Source organism: Gadus morhua, chromosome 2, assembly GCF_902167405.1.
Source record: "Gadus morhua chromosome 2, gadMor3.0, whole genome shotgun sequence".
NCBI classification, from domain to species: Eukaryota; Metazoa; Chordata; class Actinopteri; order Gadiformes; family Gadidae; genus Gadus; species Gadus morhua.
Genome location: NC_044049.1, coordinates 1,953,938 through 1,979,503, shown reverse-complemented (window position 1 = coordinate 1,979,503; position 25,566 = coordinate 1,953,938). Strand labels below are relative to the sequence as shown.

At 46.9% G+C, this 25,566-nt stretch overlaps 3 protein-coding genes across 6 annotated transcripts; 2 read left to right on the top strand and 1 right to left on the bottom strand.

Annotated features, from left to right (window-relative positions):
• The first annotated feature begins 2,478 nt into the window (after nt 1–2,478).
• coro1a (coronin, actin binding protein, 1A) lies at nt 2,479–11,797 on the top strand. 4 transcript variants are annotated; one of them, XM_030348602.1, is made up of 12 exons: nt 2,479–2,634; nt 2,711–2,810; nt 4,671–4,874; nt 5,761–5,883; nt 6,366–6,495; nt 6,822–7,003; nt 7,495–7,614; nt 8,184–8,288; nt 8,499–8,644; nt 9,089–9,146; nt 9,251–9,466; nt 9,884–10,395. In XM_030348602.1, the coding sequence occupies exons 3-12, from the start codon at nt 4,677–4,679 to the stop codon at nt 9,977–9,979; spliced, it is 1,374 nt and encodes a 457-aa protein (XP_030204462.1). In that variant the 5' UTR covers nt 2,479–2,634; nt 2,711–2,810; nt 4,671–4,676; the 3' UTR covers nt 9,980–10,395. The 4 variants fall into 4 exon arrangements, 2 of the variants coding, with proteins under 2 accessions (XP_030204462.1, XP_030204472.1); XR_003974766.1 differs by adding an exon at nt 11,782–11,797 and having other exon boundaries at nt 2,482–2,810; nt 9,884–10,032; XR_003974765.1 differs by adding an exon at nt 11,570–11,598 and having other exon boundaries at nt 2,483–2,810; nt 9,884–10,032.
• On the bottom strand, nt 10,253–14,082 carry cldni (claudin i). The gene is made up of 3 exons (XM_030348921.1): nt 13,815–14,082; nt 12,506–12,638; nt 10,253–11,539 (listed from the first exon to the last, which is right to left on the bottom strand). Exons 2-3 carry the CDS (start codon nt 12,635–12,637, stop codon nt 11,033–11,035), a joined length of 639 nt encoding a protein of 212 aa, XP_030204781.1. The 5' UTR covers nt 12,638; nt 13,815–14,082; the 3' UTR covers nt 10,253–11,032.
• Nucleotides 14,083–15,419: 1,337 nt separating this feature from the next.
• On the top strand, nt 15,420–25,135 carry ppp1caa (protein phosphatase 1, catalytic subunit, alpha isozyme a). The gene is made up of 8 exons (XM_030348808.1): nt 15,420–15,620; nt 15,876–15,984; nt 21,323–21,454; nt 22,070–22,300; nt 22,393–22,497; nt 22,918–23,141; nt 24,085–24,219; nt 24,667–25,135. The coding sequence occupies exons 2-8, from the start codon at nt 15,930–15,932 to the stop codon at nt 24,781–24,783; spliced, it is 999 nt and encodes a 332-aa protein (XP_030204668.1). The 5' UTR covers nt 15,420–15,620; nt 15,876–15,929; the 3' UTR covers nt 24,784–25,135.
• Nucleotides 25,136–25,566: the final 431 nt, after the last annotated feature.

The following is a 25,566-nucleotide window of genomic DNA, read 5'->3' as shown; positions in this document are numbered from 1 at the left end:
GTAAGTTTCGCTTTGCAAGCGGAGATCAGTGTGCACGGGAACCACTGGGTCCCACTGGCCCAGCGATCACCGTTTATTGATAATCGATCACCATTAGTCATAGATTAGTTACACATTCACGGTATTCCAAAGGGCTTTAGGTCAAAGAAGTGAAAGGTAACACATACTAAACCGCATTTAAAGTCTGTATATTTAATTGTAACCCGATGTATGTAGAGGATACACATCCAGCTTATACTATAATCCAAGACAATACGTCCTATTTTCTTTGACGCAGTACGGCGAGGGGAACAATACGCCTGAGAACGCACACCTGCTCTCATGTGCGTCTGAGGATTCTGAGTGACACCTGTCTGACTAACTAATCCAACCATGTGTGGGTGTCACTACCAGGCAGGGTAACCATGAGAACGGTTACCCCTTTTTTAAACGGCCATGTTAGGGGATCCCTCGGCGGGCACTTGTGCGTACCCTTCGACTGCAAAGGGATATCTATGCATTTTTCAGATGTAAATAAAGTAGATCTGTGTGTTTGTACGATGGGTGTTGCCGGTTTATGGGGGGAGGGGGGGTATAGAGTGGTGGGCCTTGATGTTGGTGGTGGGGAGTGGAGGATGTGTGTGTGTAAATGGGGGGGGGGGGGGGGGGGGGGGTTGTACAGCTTCATCTCTACATCTTGGGTCTCCCATTCTCAGGGTGCCATAACAGTAGCTGTACTAGATCTTTTTTTTTTGGGGGGGGGGGGGGTGTCCCGTCTGTCCCGTCTGTCCCGTCTGTCCCGTCTGTCCCGTCTGACCCGTTCGTCCCTTTCGGTTCTTTACCTTCTGGAAAAACTAGTCTAGTCCATTATGGACGAAAGGGTTCACATAGTGGCTGTCTGGGTGCGCTTTGGGGGACATCCATGGTCTGTTTCAAACTGCTCTGTTGTTCTTATTGTTTTCATCATTTATTTTTGTTTGACGCAGAGTTCGGGCCGTGTGAACGAGGGGGATTATTTGTGTTGTAGTTGTGCCGAAGGCCTGTTTTTTCCAGAAGAGGAGCTAATGGCCAGTAAAATGGTCTCTGTCCGTGTATGTTCAATGATATATATATCTATATCTATATAGATATAGAAATGACATGATGTTTGACTACATTGCTAACAAAATAGATTTTTTAATTGAACAGCTGCCGGATAGTCTGTTAATCAATATTTATAACGTGATTAACATATTGTATATCAACGATTATGATTACTGTAACTGTGGGGGATTGTGGCACTGATGTTGTTCCTGGTCCGACCTGTACAGACAACAAGCCTAGTCCCATTCCTGTAGGGTGAAGAGAGCTTTCTGGGGGCTGTCTGTCTCACCTCGCGTCGGCCCTGACTTTGCTTTATGAACGTGTACTTTCATGTGGGACTTTGGCGTCATCTAACGGCCGCGTCGTGTATTGCCAGAGACCTGTCGTCTCTTTATCGAGGGGCATACGGGAATGACTTGTATTGGCCGAGTGATGACAACGACATGTAGTAAAGGGGTTGGAGGTGCACAAGTGACTAATTTGCCAATCATCATGTTTTTAAAGTGTGTGTGGGAGGAGGAGGAGGGGGGAGGTAACATTTCTCTGTGAGAAAAGTCCTGAAGCAATGTATACAGATGGTATGACATAAATGATTCGATTTTTTTCCTTCTATGCTGATGGGATATAGTGTGTGTGTGTGTGGGTGTGCATGGTCACACACAAACACACTCACACACACACCCACAAAGACATACTATTCCCGGGTCCGCTCCTTCTTCATGTTTGCCCGTTGTGTAACAGACAGCTCCTAATTCTCCTAAAAGTCTCCAGCAGCGATTGTGCAATAAACGGAAGTCTATATTTTTAAAACCTGACTAAAGATCTCCTTTATTGGTCCATGTTTGTTTAATTGCAGTGGTTTAAGTGTGTGTGTGTGTGTGTGTGTGTGTGTGTGTGTGTGTGTGTGTGTGTGTGTGTGTGTGTGTGTGTGTGTGTGTGTGTGTGTGTGTGTGTGTGTGTGTGTGTGTGTGTGGTTGAGAGGCAGCAGATTCCTGGTGTTATTTGCAGTGTGATAGTGATGACAATGAACATTGCATTGCTGCCTTACAGTCGCGCTCCAATCTTTGTTAAGATTCGCTGAATTCCTGCTCATAACCGTAGTAATGATAATAAGCCTGGGCCGAGATCACTTTAAATGTGCAGTGTGTAGGATATAGTCTCATCTAGTGGTGAGGCTGCAGATTGCAACCCACTGAACAACTGATCTAGGACCAGATCGCTTGTGATCCAAGCATATTGAAGGCACATGCTCTTATCTACTGGTATGTGTGTGACGTAACCCTTACATGAACTTCCTCAAATGTTGGACTCTGTCGTCCTAATGTTGCAATAAAAAATGTGGGTGGATGGTCCAAGGGCTCAAGTTTTGATATCTCAATATCATAAAGGCTCAATTCAGCAGGGTAACTCAAAGCCACTTTGGAGAAGTGGATGTTAACCCACGGGGCCGGCTGTGACATCAGGGGGCCTGTTTCGTCTCTGACAGTTCTTCTCGTAGTAGGGCTCTTATCTCAGTAAGTATTTCACATCTTCCTGTGGGTTTCACTTCAGCGTTTCTCTGTCAACCCCGCGGTGAGTTGCATTTAAAATCGGTCCCCTCCCCTTTTCACCTCGCTCCCTTCAACTATCCACTTCCTCCATCTGCCAGCGAGATGTGCTGAACTCCGACGCCCTCCACTACTCATTCTGTAAGCCCGGTGCTCCGCTTCTACACCTCTCAACGCCGACCGACTCACACCAACGCTCAGGTAGGTCCGCTCGCTCGCCCTCTCACACGACCTCACCCTCAACCTCACCCTGATGCATGGACGCGGCACCATGACCCTTGACCCTGCCCCTCACACTCACTCACCTGCTTCTCAAACCAAACCTGTAATCGGGTTGGTCCGTACAGGCCTTCCGCATACTCTTGTTCTAGGATTGTGGTGTAAATAGTAGGCTGTGCAATATAAAATGATGAGTCGTAAAAATTGAAGCATTGGTGTTGTTGGACCTTAAAGTCTTTCGCCTCTGTTTAAATTCAATTCCATTCCTGTGTTGCAGGTAAGTCCTTCAGGGTCAGCTGAAAAAACACTTACAAAGAATTGCGTGTGAGAGATGGGGACTGATTGATCGGTGGCAGAGGCATAACGGTCTCTGATACAATCATGCCTCACTCTATAAAGGATTATTACATAAGTAGCAGGCCAGCTGAAGGAGTCTTGTGATGCAGGCAGAGAGCTGCTCTGTCTGTCTGAGCTGGGTGAGGCGGTGTCTATGAGGAAGTGAGATACACACATGGAGGCAAAGCAAAAACCTCCAGTCGATTTTGTATTTATTCCTCCACAGTTACTTAATGCAGGGATAGTTTAATAAGGTGGGTTTGCAAAAACCTGTTGAAACCAGGTCTGTGGGTAAACTGGGTCTGTAAACTGGATCTTTTCCGTGTTGCTCTTCGTATTAATACTGATTGGGCTGCAAGGCTGCAGAGGATGTGATATTACAACAGAGGTATTTCCTCTGTGTGTGCGTGTGCCGTTTGCGATTGCCTTCACGAGGACAACAAGCGGCCAGGGGATGAGTCAAGACGGATGTGAGCGAAGTGTTTCAGGGTGCTCTCTCTCACGCTGTGGTTCAACGGCTCCGGGCCGGCACACAGCCGTGACGTAGCTCCCTCCAGAAGCGTGTTCAAGACCTGAGCGCTGCATTGTTACAGTGTTTGGGATGCAAGGGACAGAGGCCTTTGTGACTAGATACTAAGTGTAGGAACTGAAGGTTGATGTGAATAGCTGTTCGGTTGGAGTGAGGTTTGGCGAGCAAGCCGTGCCTCGTTCAGAAGACAGTGATGTGGGTGATGAATAAGAGCAGGGAGAAGGCAGGGCTTGATGCAGCACAAGTCGGTTTACTTTCTTATTCTTCAGGTGTATTTGATGCTTTATTTTGCATCAATTGTACAGTGTGCAGAGTGTACAGATTGTTTAAAACACAAGCGGTCGACCGAGAGAAGGGAGGTGGAGGAGGACGGCGGTCTTAGACAGACGAGGGGAAGTCGTTTTTCGAAAGCCTTCTCTTCCTCTTTTCTCTGGCTTCTTTCTATTTCCTGCAGCTTTCGTGATGAAATAGCCCGCCCGCCGAGATAACAAACCGGGAAGCAAGTGCCTGGTTGCTAAGCCACCCACTGACAGCTTTCTGCACTCTTTGTTAACGTTAAAACAAGGAACATGGCGCCCACACACGTTACATCCACAGTCCTACTTACCCACCATCTAACAGCATTAGATACTACATTTTGCTCTTCCACTCAATCTCCTCTCTATATTGGTGTTACAATTACATTTAGGTAATTTAGCAGACGCTTTTATCCAAAGCGACTTACAATGGTTGATACACACAGTGACACAGTGACAGAGACAACCATTCAGGGGGCGACAGCCAGCTCGTCGGGAGCAGTGAGGGTGAAGTCTCTAGCTCAGGGACACCTCAGCACCCAGCTAGGTGGAGCTGGGGATCAGACTAGCAACCTTCTGAGCTAGGCCAACCCCCACTGTTGTCACCATTGTCCCCCCCCCCCCCACCCCCCCTCGTGTGCCTCTCTCTAACCCCGACCCAACCTCCATCCCACGCTACAGGCCACCATGTCCCGGAAGGTGGTGAGGTCCAGTAAGTTCCGCCATGTCTTCGGCCAGGGCCTGAAGGCCGACCAGTGCTACGATGACATCCGCATCTCCCAGATGACGTGGGACAGCAACTTCTGCACCGTCAACCCCAAGTTCGTGGCCATGATCGTGGACGCCAGTGGTGGAGGGTCCTTCATCGTGCTGCCCCTGAGCAAGGTGAGCCAATAGGAGGAAGCGGGGTTCAACAGAGCCAATAGGAGGGAGCAGAGTTCAACAGCGCCAAACAAAGACAAAGTGTTGGGTTATAGTGTGTTAAATGACACGCCCAAGCACACAAACGCCCACGCACACACCGACAGGCACCAGCACATTCACATGAGGACGTGCAAACTAAAGTATACATTTTAAATCTCACTAATCCCTGCCACTTTTTACATTATGCATAGCATTTATTTCTGAAGCATTATCCTTTGCGTATCAGTTGTGGCCAAGTCACGCTTCGGAAGTGAATTCTGCCCAATAGCACAAAAAAGGAGAAGCTTTGCACCGTTTTTTGAGTCGTCGTCACACTCGGGCGGCTGCGGCTCTTCGAGATGTCTCCATATAGGGAGCGCTGCAGTGCAGATCGCAGGGCAGGATGTGGCCAGCTCCCTGCGACTCTCTGCACGGTGGCTGCGCGACAGCGGAGATGCGAGTTCAACGCCTTATTCGAACGCAGAAGGTGGAAGAACGAGTTTTTGCACGTCTCACATTCCACCCGCCCACCAGCGAATCATGACCCTCTTGTGTCCTCAGGGTTTTTTTTTTGGGGTTTTTAAGAGAAATGGAACACAAATTATTATTTTTTTTGTTTTATTTAGGCTTATAGATTAAGGATAAAGGATCACCCTGTGAATCTATCAGATTTGACTTGATTAATGATCAGTCAAACCAATTCCTGCCACACTGATGACAAGATAAAACAAGATAAATCTCTCTCTTTCTCTCTCTCTCTCTCTCTCTCTCTCTCTCTCTCTCTCTCTCTCTCTCTCTCTCTCTCTCTCTCTCTCTCTCGCTCTCTCTCTCTCTCTCTCTCTCTCTCTCTCTCTCTCTCTCTCTCCAGACGGGACGTATTGATATGTCCTACCCCACAGTGTGCGGCCACACTGGTCCCGTTCTGGACATCGAGTTCTGCCCCCACAACGACAACATCATAGCCAGCGGGTCCGAGGACTGCAGTGTGATGGTAAGGAGAAGTCAACCGGCCTCACTGTTCTCAGTAGGATTCATTCACTCACTAACACACTGGGATGTGAGTGATTCAATCACACCTGGATCTGATTCAATCAGACCTGGATGTGATTCAATAACACTTGGATGTGATTCAATCACACCTGGATGTGATTCAATAACACTTGGATGCGATTCAAAAACACTTGGATGTGATTCAATAACACTTGGATGTGATTCAATCACACTTGGATGTGATTCAATCACACCTGGATGTGATTCAATCACACTTGGATGTGATTAAATAACACTTGGATGTGAGTGATTCAAACTAACTTGGCTGTGATTGATTCGTATACATTATTCACTTGTATTATTCACTCAATCACACTTGGATGTGACTGAATGCAACACACTTGGACGTGCGTGATTTATACACACGTCAATGCGTATTACGACACGTAGATGCTGACCTCCTGGCCCGGTTTTCCTCCCTAGATCTGGGAGATCCCAGAGGGAGGTCTGACCTCGCCCCTGAGCGAACCGGTGGTGAAGCTGGAGGGCCACTCTAAGAGGGTGGGCATCCTGAGCTGGCACCCCACCGCCCACAACGTGCTCATGACCGCAGGTACCCAGGGGTTCAATGCTCATTCATAAAGTGCACACCCACACACGGGAACACGCATGTGCATGCACGCACACACACACACACACACACACACACACACACACACACACACACACACACACACACACACACACACACACACACAGTCACGCACTTACGTTGGCGCACACACACGCAGATACATATTGACACACAGACGCACACAAACACATTCTACACACACACACACACACACTCTACACACCTACTTCCAAACTGTTTTGACGACCTCGGACTACCTCGTTATCGTCTCACCGCCCTGGGCCGCTCCTCACTGCCCCCTACAGGCTGCGACAACGTACTGATCCTGTGGAACGTGGCCCGCGGACAGGAGATGGTGCGGATGGACACCGTGCACACCGACCTCATCTACAGCGCCTGCTGGAACCGGGACGGCTCCCAGATCCTGACCGCCTGCAAGGACAAGACCCTGCGTGTCCTGGACCCCCGCAAGGGCACCGTGATCACGGTGGGGCGCAGCGCTAGGTCCTCTGGTTCGCCAAACGCGACATGGCTGTCTCGAATGACTCGCGGCAAACTGATGATGAACGAAACGCACAAACACACAGACAGACGCACGCACGCACGCACGCACGCACGCACGCACGCACGCACGCACGCACGCACGCACACACACACACACACACACACACACACACACACACATCCATATACGCGCACACACACACAGTCACACACACATACACACACACACACACACACACACACACATACACACACACACACACACACAAATACACACACATAAACACACATGGATACACATGCACCGCACGCACAGCTACACACACACAGACAGACACACAAAACACACACACACACTGAACCCAAGAACGAGTGACCATCTTGCAGTAGGGAGAGTGAACTAAGTATGTGAGATGGTGCGTGATGTTACCGTGGATCTGAACCCGTCTCCTTTCCCCCCCCCTCCTCCCTCAGGAGAAGGAGAAGCCCCACGAGGGCTCCCGGCCCGTCAGGGCCCTGTTCGTGTCCGACAACAAGATCCTCAGCACGGGCTTCAGCCGCATGAGCGAGAGGCAGGTGGCCCTCTGGGACCCGGTGAGTCAGCGCGCACACGGGCCTCAAAAGAGACCTCAAAAGAGGTCGGGCCTCAAGAGGGACACTGTTAATATATAAATATAATTACATAAATATGTATATTACAATTAGGGCATTTAGCAGACGCTTTTATCCAAAGCGACTTACATCAGTTAATACACACGGCGGAGTCGACCATGAAAGGCGCAGCCAGCTCGTCAGGGTGTCTTGCTCAGGGACACATCAACACTCAGCTAGGGGGAGGCGGGGATCAAACTAGCAACCTTTCGGTTACAAGACAACTGCTCTACCTCCTGAGCTAAGCCGCTGTCTAGAAACTGTTGGAGAAGGCTGCCCTTAAAGGAAACTGATTGACATACTGTCTTGTGACACGTACATGATTATTTTCCAGTACATGTTTATTGCTAAGATACTTTGAAAGTTTGAAAAAAAAAACAACGAACATCCTTTATAGGGGAAATGACCAAACGTTGATTGTCCTGCGTGAACCAAACTCTGAATGCGTTGGGGTAGCTACGGTTCTGGATCCAAACAGCCATGTGTGTGACGGCTCTCCTTCCTCTGGACAGAACCGTTTCGGGGAGCCCCTCACACTTCAGGAGCTGGACACCAGCAGCGGCGTTCTGCTGCCGTTCTTCGACCCAGACACCGGCATCGTCTTCCTGTGTGGCAAGGTACGGCTCTGTCCTGTGTGGATCCATCTATGAACCTGTGTGTTCGTGTGTGTGTGCGTGCATGCGTGCGTGTGTGTGAGCGAGCGTGTGTGCGTGCGTGCGTATATGTGTGTGCATAGATGTACACCATCATAAAGACCCACTGACGAACCGATGCCCACCTTCTTACCAGACATGTGACCCGATTGGGTCCCTTTTCTTTCACCACAGGGGGACACCAGTATCCGCTACTTCGAGATCACCGACGAGGCGCCGTTCGTCCACTACCTCTCCATGTACAGCGGCAAGGAGAGCCAGAAGGGCATGGGCTACATGCCCAAGAGAGGCCTGGAGGTCAACAAATGTGAAATAGCAAGGTAGCTATGGCCCCGGATGTATTAAAGCTGCAGCATGTTCGATTTGAGTGTTGAAATCGAGACGATAGAAAAGAGCAAGAGAGACCAGCAACAATTCGAAACCACGTTGCCTCCCTCCCTATCTCCCTCCTACATTGAACTGTTGCGTTGGCACACTTCTGACTAGCGGAATGGATTCCATGAGCCAATCAGGATTGCGATGGAATGATTGGTCAGATATAAGCCAGGAGCAATCTACAAATCTAAGATTTAATACCTATACTGGCAGCTCTCAGTAAACTCCCACCAAATATTCGCAGAGAGAATTTTAAAGAACTCACAGCTCGTAAATTGTACCGACAGCACCTTTAGAAAAAGAAAAACCGTGCGCTGTTCGACCCTAACCATGATTTCATTCATAAATAAAATCATGAATAACTTGTTCTGTATGCATGACTTTTTCAGATTCTATAAGCTCCACGACAGGAAGTGTGAACCAGTTGTCATGACCGTGCCCCGCAAGGTAGGAAGCATCCCCTGAACATTGATGTTACCATGACAACGATACACCTCCACCAGGTGTTCTGTTTGCATTCCATGTGGGCTAAACATGTCTCTGTCTTTCAGTCTGACCTCTTCCAGGAGGACCTGTACCCTAACACGATTGGTCCAGAGCCGTCGGTGGAGGCAGACGATTGGTTTGACGGCAAAGACGGCCAGCCCATAATGATTTCCCTGAAAGACGGCATTGCTGCCCCGACCAAATCCAGCGAGTTCAAATTGAACAAGACTCTCCTGAAGAGCACGACCGTCTGCGTCGGAGACCAGGGAAACAGAGGAGGGGTGAGGAAAACCGTTGCACATTATTCTACGATAGTTTTAAAGTACTATCAGTACTATCATCCTTACCATCATAGCGCCATAAGTACTATGGTTTAACCTAGCAATTGTTAGTGCTTGGCACTTGGTTCTATGAACATCCTTACTTTACAGAGAGAGGAATAATGTTGTTTCTCATTCTTCTAAAAAATGTACTTCTTGTAAGTCGCTTTGGATAAAAGCGTCTGCTAAATGCCCTAAATGTAAATGTAAATGTAAATATTTGCTTCAGCAATAATTTAGTAAAAAAGCAATATTCCTGCTAACAGGCTATCAGTCAATCAGCCACATCCGTGCGAAACCAGTGATTCACCAGAGATAGCACTGTCTCCAGCGTCTGACTTTACGTACTGTACGTCTGACTCTCTCTGAACTTCCCAGGAGATTGAAAGCTTACGGAACGAAGTGAAGCAGTTGAGAGAGGCTTTGGAGGCGCTGACCAAGACGGTGAATGATCTCCAGCCCAAGCAGCAGTAGTGCCACGCCCTGAGAGAATGAAGAGAGAGAGAGAGAGAGAGAGAGAGAGAGACGTGACCACTGACAGAACAGTCGACTGAGTTTGAACTGGCTTCATTGGAGATCTTAGGGAAAACAAAGGGTTAATGGAAGGATTCACTGCTATATTGAAAGCCAGTAATAATAAATTCAGATTACCTTATTTTCAAAGTATCATATTTTAATGTTATTGTTATCAAGTGAATACACAATTTTATGTTTTTTAAAATTCAAAACATTGTGGTAGTGATTTGCTTAGACAAGGGTTGTATGACAAGCCATGATACATAACTTCAGGTGGCAAATTAAAAACATTCTTGAAATATTTTTTTTTAGAACAAACTATAATATATGCATTCCATAGTTTGAAATAAAATGTTTGGTTTTCAAAAATTCTACTTGATCGTCTGGACCTGTTCTTAAAGAAATCATAAAACAACAAGAAAAGGTTCTCATTAGAGGTCTGTTTATTACTCAGAGGTTGTTTATTACTCACAGGTTCGTTTATTACTCAGAAACTATTACTCAACTCCCATTTCAAGCCTCAACGACAATCATTGAAAGTTGCATAAAAATTGCATAACTTTCGGAGTTATCTGGACCCACAAATACACAAAATGTCATACCGAAACAAAAACCAAATAGTAACCTTCAAAAAATACAAGCAATAAGGAAATATACACAATCTTCCTTTATTACATTTAAGACACATAGATAACTAAATACAGCAGTGGTATGAAAGAGGTATGGATACGACAGCACACAATAAACAAATTCACAATTTGTCGATTGGTAAGTGGTGACCGCTTAAATGCTTTTGAGAAACTCCGCACCTTTTCCAGGAGACATTTGTAGGCAAAGAAATAATCTGCCTCTAACCCAACTAAAAACCCTGTACCTAACACCAAAGTAAAACACAAATACATAATAAAAGGTACGCATTTATCTGCTGGTATTTACAGTTTTCCTTTCCCCCCTCTATCAAAAACAACTGTCAGCCGTCGTGTTCCTCCTCGCCTCGCTCCGTCCTCCGCCTCAGACATAGTTCTTGTTGGGAGCGGAGGCGCCGCCGTTGCTGTAGTACTTGGCCGCTCCCGGGGAGCCCCCCGACTTCACCTTGCTGAAGCAGCACAGCAGACCCCCGGCCAGGACGAGCAGGCCGCCGGCCGCCCACCCCACGAAGATGCACGCGCCCAGCTCCCTCTTCCGACTGGCGACCACTAAGGGGTCGTTGAAGTCGCTCACGGTGTTGTGGGCGGACCAGCTGACGGGGATGATCACCAGGAGGCCGCCCAGGATGAGCCCGATGCCTGCCACCAGGGAGATCTTGGCTTTGGCGCTCTCGTTCTCCACGCAGGTGGTGAAGTCGGCGCCGGCGAAGAGCATGAGCAGGCAGAGGGAGCAGAGCATGCAGCTGATGATCACCATGCCGCGGGCCGCCTGCAGGTCTGCGGACAGCATCAGCAGCGAGTCGTACTTCTTGCACTGCTGCTGGCCGGTGCTCTGCACCACGCAGTTCATCCAGAGGCCCTCCTCGACGCTCTGGAGGGAGGGAGGGAGGGAGATAAGGAGAGAGAGAGAGAGAGAGAGAGAGAGAGAGAGAGAGAGAGAGAGAGAGAGAGAGAGAGAGAGAGAGAGAGAGAGAGAGAGAGAGAGAGAGAGAGAGAGAGAGAGAGAGAGAGAGAGAGAGAGAGAGAGAGAGAGAGAGAGAGAGAGAGAGAGAGAGAGAGAGAGAGAGAGAGAGAGAGAGAGAGAGAGAGAGAGAGAGAGAGAGAGAGAGAGAGAGAGAGAGAGAGAGACCCTTGTTATTTATTCCAGATGACATCATCGTGGCCAAGAGTGATTCTGCTTGTAGGAGGACATGGATCGCTTTCTGTCTTTGTTGTCCAAACCAGCATGTTATTATTGTTTAAAGTTGTATGTAGGTGCTCCATTGGATGGAAGCAATATCCGACCTAGACTATTGCATTTTAATGGAACATTTTAAAATAGCATTCAAGGAATTGGACACAGACCTGGATTGATGAAAACAGGCAAGAAATCAAAACGAAGTCGATGCAAATGAACGACCGATGTGAGACACCCTCAAACTTACAGCTTTCATATCACAGTCTGCCTTCAAGCAGAAACTTAACTATGTCTTAGTAGACCCCCCCTGCTCCTGTTGATTCCACTGTTTCTCATTTGAATTACACCCTTCACACACAATATAACATTGTGTGTGAAGGGTGTAATGGTGTTAGTGCAATGGTGTTTTCTATTTTCTTTCTGTACATAGGTTATGTATTTGTATATCCGTTTTATATTTGTCTAAATTAGTCATGCTTCTGTTTTTGTTATTTGTACCTTTTATTCCTGGTGGGGCCTCTTGGACCAGATCAATATTGTAAATAAGAAACTGTTCCTTAATGTTTTATCTTGAAAAATAAAGGTTAAATAAAAAAATAAAAAATACGATTCAAGTACACAACGATAACAGAAGACTTCCGTCCGTCGACTCCTGCTCACCTGCGCTACGACGATGGACTGTCCGGTGAAGGCCGTGACCTTCCATCTCGGGATGGCGCAGCACACAATGGCCCCGACCAGTCCCAGGATCCCGAGAGACACGCACACGATCTGCACTCCGGAGGAGCCCATCCTGGAAGCAGAGAAGGTACACTCATTCACTGCATCCTCGTACATCGGTCTGGTCTTTTTTTAACGGAAGAGACATTTGATGTGCAATGAAGTGCTGTGAAGCCAGCAGGCACTGTGGCTTCCACTGTGAAACACCAGGGGGAGATTGGGGGGTGGGGGGAAATTAAATCTCAATGAATGTCCCGTCACTTCTTTGCAATATGTCCACGGTGAGTCACAGTTGCAGGCTTAGCGGGCGTTTACACTCTTGTATAATGTCGGAGTATTGGAGCGCACACTGGCACAGGCCTCTACACAAATAACGTAGCTCGGAGCTAAATATATAAAATTTCCACCCAGACACACAAGTCCGGACAGGCTTGTGTGTTGGTGGAGGGGCGCCCCTCCACCACTGGGCAGGCCACACCTGCCCAGTAACCTGAGCAGTGATGGGATTGGCTTGTTTATTATTTTCCGAAGACCTTTATTCGCATACCCAGAGCTACATGCCTCAAGGAATCTTTTTCTCAATTGTTGTTTGGAAAAAGTTCAATGTTCCATCTTTTTATTTACTTTAAGCGATTGTTCGCCTATTCATTTGATTCCTAATAATATTTCCTGGACTAAAAGGACGAAGATTAAGGGAGTCTCGGAGTAGAAGGGACCAGATGAATTTTGGGCGGGTTTGCAGCTAAAAATGATCAAGCTTAAATAATCACTCATAAAGGTGAAGGAACACAAGATGAACAATAATATAACCGAGACATTGCGATTTATTTAGTCCATACACTGAATTTGAATCGATATCAGGCGGCTCTTAACTTAAGGGTACGTTAATTATCCACAAATAATTCTTAGTTAATGCAGTAATAAAATTATTATATTATTATTAGCATAGGGGTGAGGTTAGTTAATCCTGAAAAAAACATTGACTACATTACAAAAACATACATGAACACCATAAATATACATGGACACCATTAGTAAAGGAAGTAGACCATTGGTTTATTGTTATTAACTGTTAGTACATGCTTATTTCTGCCTTAACTAATGTTAAGTAATGGTTTATTTATGTACCCTAGTTTTAGTGGTGCATTTGCATTTTATAATGGTTACTTGTGACCACTTTAAATAAGTAGAGTTAATAAATAAATAGCACTACACCAATTCTCTCTTCAATTTAAAATATTCCTCTTACCTTTTAATTTATGCTCTTTTGCCTCGATAGAAAAGAAAGATAAGGAAACTGGCGATATGTTAGTTTGAAAAGCTGAATCTAATCTTCTTTATAAAGGCGCTGGAGGGTCGGGTCGTGAATAGTGGGGCTGTGGCGCGGGGTCCAGGTTCTTATAGAGGAATGCGCTGTAGGTGGGGTTAGAGATGGAGAGGGAAGAGGTGCAGGAGAGAAGACCTACAAGACTGAACCTGTCCTTTACGTCTCTCTCCCCCTCAGAATGTAAAGAATAGCTTCCTATACGTGGTAATCATGGCTGCCATCTGTCTTGGAACGAAACCTATTTTAATTTTAACAATACAATGTAAAAAAAATGCATGAACTGTTAAATATATTAACATGATGACGTATTATCTGATCCAGGTGAGCTTGGATATCCATCTTATCACATATTCTCCAAACAACCTCCGGCCAGTGTTGCAGGTTGTTTGGAAACCATGGCTGCAGGTGGTTCTTGCGATGATGGAATTCACCATTGAGTAGACAGTAAACAACACAAACAGCCGGTGAATCATCAGGAATGTCGTCCCTGTTTTCCCTCCTCTTCTGATGGCCGCCCAATGGACACGTGACTGAGCCTGTGTGCGTAGGGATACTGGGTTGAGAGAACCAGGGCGGGCTAGGCTAGTGACAAGGTCCTAGATTAAGGGATTCCGGCAAGGCCACGGAAAGAGATGGAGAAATAAGATGTAGGTTGGGACACAATTGAGTTGTGGATGTCTCACACCAGTTAACCTCCCTCACATACAACACACACAGACACACAATAACACACTCTCAGACACGCACTTAGACACAATCACACACAGACACAAACATGCATGCACAGACAATACACACACACACACACACACACACACGCATGCACAGACACACACACACACACACACACACACACACACACACACACACACACACACACACACACACACACACACACACACACACACACACACACACACACACACACACAAGCACAACCACGCCCAGCCTGATGCTTTTTTTTTTTTTATATATGCTAGACAAAGTTTGGAAGAAAAAAAAAACTTTGCAGAGGAGTACTTTTATCATATAATTAGTTGAATTGGTATTTTATATGAAAGTTTGTGAAGTTCAAAATTGTTCCTACTATGATGACTTCAATTCTCATCAAAGTTCCATCTAGTTGTAGGCCAATTTGAAACATTGGCCTACACTACAAGTTTTGGTTGAGTTGTATTGAGATGATCTCAATACAACTCAACCAGAACTTGTAAAGTAGGCCAATGTTTCAAATATCGGTTTCAGGATGACTAATGATACTAATTGCATAGTTTTACCATGAGTCTTTGTCTTTCTATAGTGCGTCAAAGGCGTGTACATCTCGAGCGGAGGATAACCACTCATCCGTGTCAAACATTTTTAACTGCAATTCCATCTATGACAACTTGATGTCGCCCTCTGAGGCCTTTCCCCACAGATGCCATTTTGAATGGTCGAGGAGGCGCTTAAACGGGATGACGGATGCTGCGTTCGTCCAATCAGATGAGACCATTTCAAGTGTTAAACCCCACGCCGGACCAATCGGGACCGAGCAGATTTAAAGACATCACTACGTCCTAGCCTCCTCCGAGAGTGTGAAAAACACGGCCCTTTTTAAGTTCCGCGGTCGGGGAAGATAAAGGGGGCCTGCACTGCGAAGGAGAAGGGGGCCAGAGTCACCATCGCCGGATACATTTTACAAAAGGCAATTCCCGGGAAGAAGTGTTATCCGGTCGGAACCGCGAACTGGTAATTATTCCGTCCCACTCCAACCTCCAGAACATATTCTATCAGCTAGCTAACTAGCTAGGTTAGCTTAGCACTGCCCGGTTTGAAGCTAGCTACGCTAAGCTAACGCCAAAGCTCATTGATTACTGTGGTCCGCGGACGCCGTTCGCCCAGGGTTCGACGAGCTAGCTCGGTGCTAGCGTCCTAAAACCAGATCCTAAAACACGAACTGTGGTTAAAAATGTTTTTTGGTGGTGTGTTTGGTCGCGTTTGAAGGTGAAGTACGAAGCCGAGGACTTAGCTGCCCGAGAACGTCAGAAAATAAAGAAAATGGCGGAGCCGGACAAATTAAACATCGACTCCATCATTCAGCGTCTCCTGGAAGGTAAGCGGGTTCCGCGGGTTCTCTGACCCGGGAGTGTGCCTTCTCTGGCGGGGGTGATTGTACTTTTGGGTATTGGTGCCAAAATGCATTTGTTAGCAACTGATGGTGGCATCGACTGGTGCGTGCTCGATGGGATTTCTCCCATTGCCAGGGACCATAGGTTGTACTGGTCCGTCGACGGGTGAACTGGAGCTGGATCAGTCCTAGTGGGAGACCATCTGATGTAGTTTGATCAGGACACTACTATGAACGTCTGGGGTTAAAGCACAATTTTGGCTACTGGGAATCTCGGCACCGAAATGGTGGGGGGCATTTAAGTGGCATGGAGAATAATCCACAAGTTTGTTGTTTGACAAACGCACTCAGTTTTTTATTAAATATTCAGTCCAGTTGTGGATTTTGTTGTTATAAGGGCCTTTTATAGAAAATAAAATGTATTTTTGGAAAGCACTGATGCTTTTTGCCGAATGCTCACCAAGGGCTTTTGCACTGTGCTTTATGTAAAGGTTATGATTATCTTGTGACAACCCCACGAGCATATTGGTCCAAAGCCTCTAAACCTATCGGCAACGTTTTCTGTTGAGAAAAGTAAGCATTCCTGCACACTTGAATATTGGTTAATGTTCCACGTGCATAAAAACAATCTGACTTTTGGAATATAGATATTATCTCTGGTTTGTGGTTGCTCTATGTTCTCGTGCTAACACTAGCAAGGTCCCTGCAGTGTTTTTATTACAAACAAAGCAGGCTTGGTTTTGTTATCAAGTTATCAAGAGCTATGATCATCAGGGTTGGCCATCACTAGACTATACAAAATATAAATCGATGTTTGTGCATGCTTTGCTTTGATCTGGAACGTTTTGTCAGCCAGTTTTGTAATGAATTTGAAGGTAATTTTGCTTAATGTGTTTTCATTGTAAACATTGCAGACTATACTTCTTCCAGCCGTTAATTCAGCCCTTTGAAGGAGTGTGCCGGGACACAAATGCTCTTCAGGAACCGCGACCCGTCTTCAGTAATTCCCACTGTAGATTCATTGCGATGGGCATTACGTGCCTTAATGTGGTGTTTCACTAGAGTCCTCATGTCTGCAGATGCTTGCCAGGGATTCTAGATACGTAGTGTTCAGTGCAGCCTGATGTTGATTCCGATAGTCTAACCACAAGCCTTCGTGATGTCGGTCAGGTTCAAATCCCCGCTCAACGGTTTTAAAAGTTCAGTGGGGGAGCGTTGAGTATGTGACCGCAGAGAGCATGACCTCCGCCATTATAGTCTGTATATATAATTCAGGCTCATCTGGAGCCACTGCTCCGCGGCAACACAGCTGTCCCATTCTCCACCAGAGGCGTGCTTTCAGTGCACTTGCAGTGTGGAAATGAGTCGAGCTTTGGTTTATATTTAAACCGAGCATGTAGGGCCGCTGCAGAAAGACAATTTTCCGCCAACGGTGACCTGCATCTAACGGAAGTGGTGCGCTGCAGAAATGGTGCACTAGTTGTGGATGCTCTATGGCAGTGGTTATCGACTGGTCCAGCCTCACAACCCACACTCTTGAGTCCTTAGGTCACAATCCACTTTCAATGTTTATTCTCAACACCTATTGCAATAAATGTCAATGCCGTCATGAATTCAACAAAAGGGAGTGAGCGAGAAATTGCAACAATTCGGGCTAAACTCAATGAAATAGTAAGCCATCGAAGCCTTAGTTCATTCATGGGCTACCAAAACCGAATTCATTAAAGATTAAGGTTTGGCCTGTGCTTATTCAAGTAGGGCTGAATGTTCATCTCCATGGACCATAGCGGTACCAGCTAGCTGCTGTGCGTGATGACGTTGGTTTGTAGGCTACCGCACTCTCGCTGCCCCATCCTTGCGATCAACCTTCTTTTCTAAGATGTCCCTGACCCACTCAGTCCGTGACTCATCCCGAATGCCCCCGCGGCCTAGTCGGTTCAGAACCACTGCTCTTTGTCTGTGGTACTGCAGGCTGTGAACCATCACTCCTGAACTTGACATTTCATTGTGTCAACTAATGCACCTGTTAATTTTTCCATTTCTTTAACGGGTGCATTTAGGAATGATCTGTAAAATAGCATGTTTAATTTAGTCATTTTTATATCGGCTGTAGTTGAAATGTGAGTAATAAAGAAAGTTATCAGAAGAGAGCCATATTTAGAAATTAACAACCCCAAAAAATATTTTCCCCTCCATTCATACGTGGGCCCTTCCTTCAGGAGTAGTCCATTCACGCCCTAGCGGGGGTCAAGATTATGGGTGAAAACATACAAGTTCTTGTTAAGCAAGTCATAAACTATGACAATTATTGTAATCAATCATCATGCAGGTTATGTTGGGTATTTTGGGAATGTTTGGGAGCAGGATATATCCTCCAATAGTCCAACGCCTGTTGTGCAATCATTCGTTGTTGCAGACGGCGTGTTTTTAAAAAAGGTCCAGGCCGTGTTCTCTAGACTAACTTCCCCTCCGCATTCGAAAAGCTTTACAATAATGGCAGCCTTCCAGGAACGTCCTGACGTCAGAAGTGGAAGTGAGATGCATAGAAGCTTTGCTCTGCTGTTGCGGACCGGCGGCGGTTCCTCATGCTATCTTTAAAGCAGTCAAATAGCAGGTTAAAAATTATTGAAATGTGGAACCATGTATTCAATGATAATCTTTTGGTATTTCTAGCATCCCTATTGATTGATTGGCACGCTGGATTCTCCAAACGAATCTGGACTGCAAGAGAAGCACGGATTGGTCAGAAATGAGTCGGGATTGGTCTGATTACAAAATGGTCTGATTCAATTCAACCTCATTGTCATTGTGCAGAGTTTAAGTACAGAGACGAGGAAATGCAGTTGGCGATTAAGCACAAGTGCAGTAAGGTGCAGAGTGTAAATGTAATGGACTAATATAGATTGAGTGCACTGTCATCAGTTTTAACCGTAAAGACTGGTATAAACTGTTAAGTATGGGTTAGGGTTAGGAACCAGAAAGTACCATCTCACAGAACCATTACTCATGAACAGCTTCGGCATTTCTAACGACAAATTCCACTTAAATTGTACCTCTTAAATCATACTTTTTATTTTTTATAAGAAGAAAAACGTTTCAACTTGGGCTGTGATGCTAATGCACGACTCGGCTTGGGTTCCTTGTTTAAGTGTTAACCACCAAGCCTGAGTGCGTGTTCTCCCCGCAGAGTCTCGTGGAACTTAGTGGCATTATGAAAGCTAAGAATGTGCCTTCTGGGCCCTGGTCGTGGTGGTGGTGGAGGAGGAGCGTCTGTGTTTTGTACACAGCTTGTTTCACTGAGTCCGTGATGAGGTTGTCGGCGCGGCACAGCGGAAAACAAACAGGGCAGATAATGGCAGTATTTATATCCTCTTGCGTAACGGGACTGACCTTTTTCCCTTTCCTCAAATTTTCCCTTTACATCTGACCATAATCATTTCCCTTTTTCAGTTAATTGGTGTTCCTCTCCGTAGACACGTGTTTTCATTCGTTCATAAAGGTAGTAGTCTGTGTGAGGTTGATGCACGCCTTTAGGGTCCTGCCTGGGTTATACCCACCTGCCCGCATGCATGTTTGATGACCAAACCAATCAAATGCATTGGGGATGTGGGACTTCCTTCAATTGGATTACACGTGCATTAGACCTAAACGGTTCCGGTGGCAGGGGCCGTGTTCCTGAAAGTACACCGGAGGAACCATGACATCATGGCTGAGCTCAGGGCCAGGCTTGACTAAACTAACCGTTGATCCCGGCTCTCTCTCTCTCTCCCACCGTTCTGCTTTGTGCCGATCCAACCTTTTCCTTTCTACCCCATGATCAGCGCAGCAGAAAGCCCTTTTGTTAGGCGGTCCCCCGTCCGGCTCTGAGCTCACGGCTGCCCACCGGCCACACGGGGCTAACTTTGGAGTAAGCTCTGCTGGGGCTTAGCCAGGAGTAATCCAGGTTTATAGAGGCGAGCAGCGCTGCAGTATTGATACCTCGTTCTCACTTGGGAGGACTTCGCTTCCTAATTCCCTTTAGGGCTGATATTTTTGTTGCTCTTCATCAAAGGAGTTCCATAATTTGTACACATTGATGCCTAATTAATAAGTAAATCAATCGATGCATATCTATAAGGCCTATTGAACTGTTGTTGAATTGATGACATGGTCCTCATATTGATGTTACTTCCAAATGCATTGCTATTTGTGTCATCTTGGAAATTGGCACATAACAGGTTTTGTTCAAATCCAGAGGAAGTAAAATCATACTACCAGTCCAACTGGATCAATAAGAAATATCGAGAAAAGTAGTAGTGTCGTTATATCGTAACCGTTACCACCCCCAGGCTTAAAGGATTTAACTTGAAATTGAAATAGTGCCATACCGGGGATAGCTTTCTAGACACACCCCCCCTACTCTAATTAGAATTCTTCGCAAGACGTGTTGTCAGACTTAAGTTGAGTCACAGACCTGGCCATCGTACACTCCCCGTCAAAATCTGTAGTGCAGACCACACTCTGACCAGAAGGCGGAACTTCTACATGTAGCTGTAGAACTAGTGTCTCCGGCTGCAGTGATCTAATCTCTCGAGCCATGGGTTCATGTTTAGGTTCAAGATTCCTTTTTAACAAGTTTGGGTTTTTTTTTTATCTTGAGTTGTGATTGGTTTCGGTACGAAAACGAGGCGGAGAAGAATGTGACGTTCACTGACGAGACCATAGCTGAGCGAGGTCCTGAGACGCTCACCTGACTGCATAGGTTATGAAGATGTCTTCTCGAATGTCAGACGTTGCACAATTCAACCCTGAACACCAGCCTTTGAACTCTGAAGCAAGCCCCTTTTTCCTGCTGACTGTGGTGAATTGCGTGCACCTTTGCAGTCCCTGTGCTGCGATAACGTCATCAGTTGGGGGGGGGGGGGGGGGGGGGGGGAGATCAGAACATGCACGCAGAACATTGACGTTTGTCTTTCTCCTGGGTGCAGCTCTGCACTCGCAGGCTGATCTTGGCCCTGCTCTCAACCAGGAAACGTGTCGTTGGATGGCTACTGTGCTATCGACCATTTTATATATTGGCTCACCACGAGTTGTTGTCGTGTGTGTGTTGGGTTTGAAGTGTCTGTAGCATTTATCCAACGCCACAACTATGGCCCTTATTGTCAAAATATTTTCTGATGTTGTGGGTATTAACAAAGCCATACAATGCGTATGTTGGCACAATACTTTGTGTCCTCTACAGATGCTCGCGTGTGGACTGTTTCCATTGCTCACTTCTGCTTCCTGCGTTCTCCCTCTCCCTCCCTCCCTCCCTCCCTCCCTCCCTCCCTTTCCACTGCTCCAGTCAAGGGCTCTCGTCCAGGAAAGAATGTCCAGCTGACGGAGAACGAGATCCGAGGGCTTTGCCTCAAGTCTCGTGAAATCTTCCTCAGCCAACCCATCCTGCTGGAACTGGAAGCGCCACTCAAGATCTGCGGTGAGTCCTCATGAACTACAGGCCCCGGTGACACACGTTTACCCCACACACCGCACACGCGTTTACCCCCACACACCGCTGACCGCTTCCCCCAGGGGCACGGCAGGGTTCCAGTTAGGGCTTTGACTTTTGCCAAAAAACCTTATTCGAAGTTCGTTTTTTTTTTTATTAATATTCAAATATTTATTTATAAACTTCTTTATTAAACTATTGAATTGTAAAATTAAAATAAATGAATCGTACTGATTTCCAGTCAGTAATGGTAACGTAGCACTATTTCTTTAGCGCAGCCCATGCGATTTGCGTACCGTGTTCCATTACATCGATTCAATTCGTTGTTGTGTGTGTCGACTTGTCATGCACACAACGACGGCAGAGCCAACAATGCAGGGTGCCAGCCAGCTCGTGCGGAGCAGTTAGGGCTGTCCCTGAGGTGCCTTGCTCAGGGACACCTCGACTCTCCGCTAGGAGGAGCCGGGGATCGAACTAGCGTCCCTCGGGTTACCAGCCAACCCGCTCTACCTCCTGAGCCACTTCCGCCCCCCCCCCCGTTGTACGTTTAGTTTGCCCGCAGCTGTGGCAACTAAAGAGCTAACCCTCTGCCGCCCCCCGCAGGCGACGTCCACGGCCAATACTACGACCTGCTTCGGTTGTTTGAATACGGAGGCTTCCCGCCCGAGAGCAACTACCTGTTCCTGGGCGACTACGTGGACCGAGGCAAGCAGTCCCTGGAGACCATCTGCCTGCTGCTGGCCTACAAGGTCAAGTACCCCGAGAACTTCTTCCTGCTGCGCGGGAACCACGAGTGCGCCTCCATCAACCGTATCTACGGCTTCTACGACGAGTGTGAGTATCAGGGGTCAACACTGCGGCTTGCCTCTCATAAACCCCGTCCCCTTCATTCTGTTGCTTATTTCTGTCCCCTTTTCTGTTCTCAGGCAAGCGACGATATAACATCAAGCTGTGGAAGACCTTCACAGACTGCTTTAACTGTTTACCCGTGGCTGCCATCGTAGACGAGAAGATCTTCTGCTGCCACGGAGGTAATCGTCATTCCTAATCTGCCTCATCGGCCTTAATGAGGTGATATTATGCCTCCAGGTGTGATTAGCCATTAAAAGCTGTCGAAAGTCTGCCCTTCCCTGAGCCCGTGTGACATAAGTGGGAGTGTCCACCTAGATGTATGACTGATAGTGGAGAAACATTTGCTACAGTCCACTGGGGTAGGCTGGTGGACTGATCTATCCAGCATAAGTCTAGGTGGACACGCCCACTGGCGATTGTCACTAGGGCAAAGGGACAAGGCAGATTTTCAAACGGATTGTAACGGCTATTCACACTCATACCTGGGGCATTATATCACCTGTTAACTGGATCGAGGATTCTTGGGCGATACATGAAATGGCCGCGCTGCTTGTGGTTATTGACTGTGGTCTCCCCCCCCCCCCCCTCATTGTCCGCAGGTCTGTCCCCCGACCTCCAGTCCATGGAGCAGGTGCGCAGAGTAATGCGGCCCACGGACGTGCCGGATCAGGGCCTGCTGTGCGACCTGCTGTGGGCCGACCCCGACAAAGATGTCCTGGGCTGGGGAGAGAACGACCGCGGCGTCTCCTTCACGTTCGGTGCCGACGTGGTGGCCAAATTTTTGCACAAGCACGACATGGACCTTATATGCAGGGCACATCAGGTATGCAGCTGTCATCTCAGCTCGTCTGGTTCTAGCTGTTAAACAGGGGTCCTTTCTTTAGAAAGTCCTGAAATTCAATAATCAGGCATTTGGAATGTCAGACGTCTTAAATAATGTAATTTAAATTTAGATGGGTCTTAAAAGTGTGTTGGATTTTGGAGTTAATGTTTCATGAAACACTGTTGCATTAACTTCAGCTTAAATGGGTTTTAGGGGGAAATTTGTATTCATTACGCTGTAATAGAGCTACAAAACAAGCCATCACGGAACCAATTTCCATAAATGCAAACTGCATTTCGTTTACTTTGCAAGTTACACACACTCGGAATTTGCTGCATATCCTTCATACTTTATCAGCGATACGGATGTGAAGGTCTTAAATTGCATCACAATGATCTTTAAATGTGACTTAAAAATATGAAATAAATCTTGAACCTACAGAAACCCTGGTTATTAATAGGGCTGAACGATTTGGGGAAATTATATAATTGCGATTATTTTGACCAATATTGCGATTTAATGTGCGTTTTTTATAATTTATCAAGTTCCTTATGTTGTGTATTATTCACAACAAAAAATCATTCCTTAGTATAACCAAACCAACATTGTCAACTTAAAACTGCTCTTTCCTTTAGGCCAGGTCGATGTGTTGAGATTAATTTATATTTTAAACTTCTTTATTAAACTATTGAATTGTAAAATTTAAATAAATGAGTCGTACTGATTTCCAGTCAGTAATGGTAACCAAGCACTATTTTTTTTTTTTTTTAGCGCAGCCCTTGCGATTTGCGTACCGAGTTCCATTACATGGCCATTTCGATTAATCGTTCAGCCCTCGTTATAAACCTTGCGTTATACCTTAAATCGCTCAGAATGCCTAACCGACGTGTCGTGTTTCCCTTTGTGATGCTAACGTTGTGCTGAACCCTGCCCCCCCTCCCAGGTGGTAGAAGACGGCTACGAGTTCTTTGCCAAGAGGCAACTCGTCACACTGTTCTCGGCCCCCAACTACTGCGGGGAGTTCGACAACGCCGGCGCCATGATGAGCGTGGACGAGACTCTCATGTGCTCCTTCCAGGTACGGCGTCGTAGCACTCCGTTTCCTCTGCGCTGTTAGCACAGGCTGCTGTGGATTAGTCTGGCTCTGTGTTACCACATAGTTGGTAATGGACATGTTAACGGAGGAGGCATGTGGCTCAGGAGGTAAAGCGGTTTGGCCGGTAACCGGAGGGTTCCTCTTTTGATCCCCGGCTCCTCCTGACTGAGTGTCGAGGTGTCCCTGAGCAAGACGCCTCGCTCTAACCGCTCCTGACGTGCTGATTGTCGCCTTACGTGGCTGAGACCGCCGTCGGTGTGCGAATGTGTGCATGTACGAGTGAATATTATAAGTATTGTATTGTGTTTGAGTAGCCACTGGTGAGCAAAGCCCTCTATAAAAGCAGTCCGTTCACCATATTGTGCTGGCTCCGTCCCTAGCGGGTGTGTTTTGGGGGTTCTTAACATTGTCGTCCGCTGTTCCCTGCAGATCCTCAAGCCTGCCGATAAGAAGTTGTATTCTTACGCTGGCCAAGGCCCGATCGGCGCTGGCAGACCGGTGACCCCACCACGGAATTCAGCCAAGGGGCCCAAAGCCAAAAAATAGCACCTGCTTGGGTCTGGCTCCCCTTAAAACCAACCCCCCCCCCCCCCCGACTCTCTGCCTCTACCTCCCAACACATTTTCTCCCTCATCACCAAACAGCGACAACGCAAACAGTATCCAGGGTCCTGTCCTGTTTTTTCCTCTGAAACTATTTTTAACTGTTTGGCTGTTGGGTGGGTGTGCGTGCGTATGTGTGTGTGCACGTATGTATGAGCAATGAGAGAGGATGAATTAAGATGCGGCTGTACTGTGCATATGAGCAAATGTGTTTTTGTTTTTTCTCTTTGTTTTTCTTTTTCTCTTTCCCATGTCCTCTTTGCTCTGTTATCCTGTCACTTTGTAGATGAAATGGGTTCTACCCCTCAGTGATGTTAATGCGCACCTGGACGCCGGTTGGTGGGGGGGCGGAGGGGTTGGGGGGAGGGGGGAGAGGCGGGAGGCGGGGGGGGGGGGGGGGGAGGAGGGCCCTTACTGTTAATGTCAAGGCCCTGCACTGTTTAATGTTAAACACAAGCTTTTGTATATCCCGTTTGAGAGGTTTGTGCGTGTTTATTTTGCGCGTGTGGGGGCGGGGGGGGTGGGGGTGGGGTTAAGGGTCGTGGGGTTAGCTTGCACGCTGAAATAATAACAGCACATAAATCCCCACTTGGGCACACAGGTGGCTACGTGCAGAATGATCCTTACCTATACAGAGTCTCTTGACGCTAGCAACTTTAATTTTCTCCCCCATTTACCTTTTTGAAAAACCAATGATTTGGAAAAACACAATCATGGATGTGAAATA

What these genes read in the sequence shown, in the direction of transcription:
- cldni (XM_030348921.1), bottom strand. Translation starts at nt 12,637, where the DNA reads ATGGGCTCCTCCGGAGTGCAGATCGTGTGCGTGTCTCTCGGGATCCTG. An exon ending in AGTCCATCGTCGTAGCGCAG is followed by an intron (nt 11,540 to 12,505) that starts GTGAGCAGGAGT and finishes CCCTCCCTCCAG; the next exon opens with AGCGTCGAGGAGGGCCTCTG.
- ppp1caa (XM_030348808.1), top strand. Translation starts at nt 15,930, where the DNA reads ATGGCGGAGCCGGACAAATTAAACATCGACTCCATCATTCAGCGTCTC. An exon ending in CATTCAGCGTCTCCTGGAAG is followed by an intron (nt 15,985 to 21,322) that starts GTAAGCGGGTTC and finishes CCACTGCTCCAG; the next exon opens with TCAAGGGCTCTCGTCCAGGA. An exon ending in GATCTTCTGCTGCCACGGAG is followed by an intron (nt 22,498 to 22,917) that starts GTAATCGTCATT and finishes CATTGTCCGCAG; the next exon opens with GTCTGTCCCCCGACCTCCAG.
- coro1a (XM_030348602.1), top strand. Translation starts at nt 4,677, where the DNA reads ATGTCCCGGAAGGTGGTGAGGTCCAGTAAGTTCCGCCATGTCTTCGGC. An exon ending in CCGAGGACTGCAGTGTGATG is followed by an intron (nt 5,884 to 6,365) that starts GTAAGGAGAAGT and finishes TTTCCTCCCTAG; the next exon opens with ATCTGGGAGATCCCAGAGGG. An exon ending in AGGTGGCCCTCTGGGACCCG is followed by an intron (nt 7,615 to 8,183) that starts GTGAGTCAGCGC and finishes TCCTCTGGACAG; the next exon opens with AACCGTTTCGGGGAGCCCCT.